General features: G+C 40.3%; 1 protein-coding gene across 1 annotated transcript in view; it reads left to right on the forward strand.

Annotated features, from left to right (window-relative positions):
* Positions 1-4,277, forward strand: part of LOC311225928 (lysosome membrane protein 2-like) — a gene marked incomplete at both ends in the record, with an annotated part of 12,011 nt that extends 7,734 nt beyond the window's left edge. Inside the window, 4 exons of the mRNA XM_084311319.1 lie at positions 412-506; positions 702-793; positions 3,415-3,601; positions 4,249-4,277. Of these exons, the coding sequence (XP_084167445.1) occupies positions 412-506; positions 702-793; positions 3,415-3,601; positions 4,249-4,277 (403 nt within the window). The remainder of the gene's footprint in view (positions 1-411; positions 507-701; positions 794-3,414; positions 3,602-4,248) is intronic.
* Between the last annotated feature and the right edge of the window lie 1,175 nt (positions 4,278-5,452).

Consider the following 5,452-nt stretch of genomic DNA (forward strand, 5'->3'; position numbering starts at 1 on the left):
TAATGTTAATGCGGGGAAATACCCTTGAATGATATAAGTAATCTGTACTGTGAAATGGTGTGTTATGAGAGTGAGTGCATTAGAATGCATACAATATGGTTGATTGAGTTTAATGGAAGAAACACAGGGAAAATGCAAGGAAAAAACCCTGGGTTATATAGCTCTCCTTTTTTTGTCTGTTTGCATCTGTGGGAAATTAGTGTCAGGCTTGAATATTCAGTGACTTTGTACTTATTATTTACTTTATTGGGGACATTGATCTAAGTAAAACATTTAATAATAACTTAACTTAGATCAATGTCCCCAATAAGGTAAATAATAAGTACAAAGTCACTGAATATTCCAGCCTGACACTAATTTCCCACACTTCCCTGTGTTCAAGTTGCCCACTCGTTGGTAACTCTCTTGCAGGCTTGCTGCAAGCATGCTGTTGAAAGTCCAACTGGGAGATGTCCAAAAGTTTGTTCGGATTACAGAAATAAATCTGATCGAGTTTCTGAGTGCAGGTAAGAAATTGGGATCATTGGGAAATTGTCCTCAATGTGATACTCAATGGTTATCCACTGGGTGGATCTGTGGCTTCATCTATTGTATTGCAGACAGCAATTATTCAAGATTAAGTGAATATTTAGTGAGTAGATTTAGAAATCACTGGATACATCCAATGACATTTCTGTTTATGCTTTTGTGCCCGTTTCTAGCATTTGCAAAGTTTGGTGTCCCAGCTGTAACGGAAGGTGTGAAAGTTTTTGACAGTTCGGGGACCGAATTGGATGACGATGTTTTTGAGGAGGTAGCAAGAGATGCATCCACTGGGGTGCTAATCATCAAATATGACACAGGTTTGATTACATTTGTAATATATATTTAATGAATAAGTTATTTGTCATGTGAAGCTTACATTCGATTAGATAAGGGACATCTTTATGAGGAAACTGTGTATAATCTTTTTATTTATTTATCCTGTCTCCACGCTAGCCTCATCTGAGCAGTCTGTCTCCACGCTAGCCTCATCTGAGTGGTCCCAACCATCATCCCTGGATTCGTCAGGGTCACAGCCATCATCCCTGGATTCGTCAGGATCACAGGATACTGTCATCATTTCAGAGGACCCTTCACGAAAACGCCATAGGCTGGATACAGAGGCCAAGCAAGTAAGAGTTGACACACATGTAATATGTATGCATCACCCTGTGATTCACAACTCAGAAATGCATGTTTTTTACTGTCAATGTTATGCCCCCATCTTTTCCATTGTACTGGTCGCGTGCCTGTAAAAATATTGTAGCTCACTTGAGATTGGATGGATCTCTCAAATTATCATCTCCACGAGTCAGAAGCATGCTAGACAGACCTCAGATAGGGTTAAAACTGATATTAAGGATACTTATCCTTTACCTTAACTTTGAATTGCAGTCTACAGTATATTCCTAACACTGAATTGTTTTTTGTGCATGTGCTTTTGTGCTTCAAGTTGGTGGAATCCATTCTTCGTGAGAAATCTGGTGGAGAACGCATAATAAATGAATACAATCGAACCAAGTCCTTGCACGATGACAACAGAAGGAAAATGGTGAACCTATTGGCAGCTGACTTGACAGAGAAGAATGGGTAATTAGCTCCTTGTTTTTAGTTTGTTCTCAATCTAGCTTTCCGATTAATTTGAAATCTAAATGAAATCCAGGGAATATGACTGAGAAATACATTCTTCTTTAATCTTAATCTTCCAGTACTTCACCACCCAGACATCTGAAGGAAAAGTATGCCAGAGGGATCGTGACCTTATTCCCCTACCTCAGTGACCCACACTCTAAGAATGGCTATGTGAGTTGCACACAGTAATGGTTGTGGCAATATTGATACATTTTTAATCCTACCAGAGCATGCTGTTTTTCACTTTTAAATGTGAAGTGTCTGTTTTTATTCCACCCTCCAAGGAGCATTATTATGATGGCCAGAGTGGCAGTGGATACTTGGCCTGGAGGATTAAAACTATTCAGAGAACCGCTGCTAAAGACAAACGATCATCATTTGGAGGTAACACTAATAATGCATATCTTGAGTACAACGAGTTGATTAACAAAACAAGCAGCATTATTGATTACTGTATACAGGGCCGTAGCCAGGGTTTAGAAAGTAGGGAGGTAATTTTTTTTTTATACAAACTTTATTATCTAGAGATCAACTTAAGGTCAGTCACTCACAAAGTAATTTACAGGACGTGGGGGCACTTACAGGTGAGTGGCCTAAAGAGTGCACCAAAGCCCTGTGGTCTCTTATGCATTTATAATTTGGTGAATGGGCTAAATGCATACCAAAATGAGTTATACAACCCAACCTATTCATTCAAAATGCATTATCTATAATAAAGTCACCTGTTGTTGGTAAAAAAAATAATTTTACTGAAGTATTAATATATTTCTCCACTTCTTGGCTCACTGAAAGTACACAAAATAAGGACAGACAAAGACAGAGACACAAAAAGCTGTACAATTTAAACAATACCATACTGGTAATGAGCAAATATGCGCAATTAATGCATGGAGCTGTTCCATCTTATTTCATTTGATACTAACTACTCAGTTCATACAGATTTCAAGTATCCAAATATCCATGATGAATATTGCATAAGGTTTACACAGTAAATAGATCACCTGTTTTATATTCATGCTCAGAGAGGAGTAATAGTTAGATCTTTATGTGTGATTTATATGTCAATTAAATCAATGGTGTGCTTGTTTGGTTGGGGAGTTTGACCTCGGTGGCCTCATAGCTGGCTACGGCCATGACTGTGTACCTGCAGAACTCCATCAATCAGGCCTTTGGTAGATTCTTTTTTTTTGTGTTTTTCCCCATATTCTGTAGAATCCTGTGGAGAACCATCTTGTGGAGGAGGACCAACTGCCAGACGAGATTCCCATGTTGTTGCAGAGACTGCCCTGAGCGAAGAGGAGTGCAAGGAAGCGATCTCACTAATGAAACATTCAGCTGATGAGGACACAGTGAAGAACAAGATGAAACTGACATTTGACTATAGGCACAACAAGGTCCTCGACCCCCAGCAGTCAAGCAACATACTGTCTGACTTTCCACGTTTCCAAGACGTCAAGGGCTTGGTAATTATCTATAGTTAGTAGAAAAGACTCACGCACATCCCAAGTGTATAGTCACGGGTGCTAGACTCAAAATAGATCTGTAATGTTGTGGAAAAAAAGTCTGCACACCGTCTGTAGTGTTCCCAAGTTTTAATATACTTGAACACAACGTTTCGGCCTGTGGTAATTATCTGCCATTATTTTGACCATTTTGTGACACTTGAATGATAGACTGTAGATGTATTGTACCTCAACTAGCACCCACTAACTTTGGTTGGCTGTGAAATCCTGAAATTGTCCCCCAATCACCCCTCTACAGGTTGAACAGGATTTCGTTCTGATGTTTGGAGAAGGTGTATCGGGCAAGCTTCTGGAAAAGTGGCCGACCACATACAAGAAAAAGATCATCCAACAATGCAGACGGCTTCCATCCACCAGTGAGCTTCAAGAGCTCCTGCTGATAGCTGATCCTCCTGAGGATGACACTGAAGTGGATGCTGACGTTGGTAAGCTGCTTTTGAGCAAACCATTCTTGTTGTTTTTCACTGAACTTCTGTGAAAAATGTACGAGGCATTTTGTATTATCAACCAGTCAAAAGTGTCTTCCCATTCACTTGAATGAGTGCATCCAAGCTTTTTACTGGTACTGTATATTCATATTTTGAGTGGCAGAGCTTCTTGTGATGAACTGCTGTCTTTTATCTTATTTTGTAAAAATACTGCTAACATTGCAGATGGACTGAATTTTGTTTATGGTCTACATAATTCAAGTGTCTTAACATCCAACTTGTATCGTTACAGGTTGGGACAGTGACCTCTCATCGATTCTACTGCTGTTGCACTTGATCCCACCCTCTGCTCAGGGGCGGAAGAGACCAGGGAAGGTGTCGGCGTCCAACGCGGAGCAGCATCTTGTGATCTTCAAGAAGGTTGGTATTTTCTCCTAATGTACAAATTTATAATTATAATGCTACAATCATGTAATTATTATTATTATTATTTTTTATATTCCCCCCCTCCTTTTTCTCTGTTTTTCTCCCATTCCAATGTTAGTCGTTATGCCAATTCTTAGCCCCTTTCGTGACTGCTGCGCCACCCAGCCGCCACAATCATGTAATTCTAATTGTTTCTCCATGTGTGTTTGTCTTCTCAGACTGGAACAAGCATCCAAGAGCATCTTGATGCCATCACTACCAGCAATCAACCCTATCTCCTGGCTGTTGGAGTGAAGAAGAATGCGATCCACCGGTTCTACATCATTCTTGACAAGAAGGCCATACCTTGCAAGTCAATCTCTTCTCTTGGTGCTTTAGATGAACTCTTTAAGGCACATTATGTGTTTGGCACAGCATACAACACCATGCTGCGCAACATGTACACGTTCCTCCAGACCACTGTGTATAGTATTGATGTTGGGAAAGTCAAGGAGAGTCCTCGTGTTGCTGAAGTTAGGGCGAGGTTGCTTCATTAGTGCATGAGGCTTCTCCTCCGCCATGAAGTGTTTTGATTGTCGGAAGGAGTTAGGTTGTACAAATAGGCTTGTTAGGCATTTGCGAATAGTTCACGGTTACGTTCAAGGAAAAAAGCTTCGCCTTAAATGTGCTCAGACTGGATGTGGCTATAGGTTTGGTACGTTTTCAGGTTTTAGGAAACATTTAGACAACAAACACACTGAGTATATTGACCAAGAGGTTGACACTGATGTTAATGTAAACAGTGTAGGAGAGGCGGTGATCGCTAATGTAGATGAGACCGCCACAACATCTGATGTCGATGCGACGGCCACATGTGGACTGTTCAGAAACTCTAATAGGAGCACTCTCGATATGTGTGCAACTGCTGTTGCACAACTCAAGGCTGCTGGAACCAGTCAGTCTACTGTAAAAAGTTTTGTCTCAACCATGGAAGAAGTGATTTCTGAGATTCATAGTCACGCTAAAGATGCAGCTCTACAGTGCTTATCTCCACAGGACACAGAAAATAAGAACAGCTTAGAACAGTCATTCCAAAAGTTGGAAAACCCATTCACACACTTAAATTCTGAGGCAAAAATAAACAAACACTTCAAAGAGAAATGGGGAAAAGTTGAACCCGTTGAAAAGGTGCTTGGCACAAGATTTGACAGCAGAAGAAACAAAACTACTGGGACATATGACCAGGTCATTGTAACTGATAAGTTTGCATATGTTCCCATTTTGGAAACGCTGAAGAGCATTTTTCAAAACCCAGAACTTGCAGACATGTTAAAGCCCAGGCACATGACTAAGGAAGGTGTGTATGCAGACTTGAGAGATGCCACCTATTTGAAAGAAAGTCCCCTGTTTTCAGTAGAAAAAGATTCCTTTCAAATTCAACTT

Source organism: Notolepis coatsorum (genome assembly GCF_963971535.1).
Source record: "Notolepis coatsorum genome assembly, chromosome: 1".
In the NCBI taxonomy this organism is placed as follows: Eukaryota; Metazoa; Chordata; class Actinopteri; order Aulopiformes; family Paralepididae; genus Notolepis; species Notolepis coatsorum.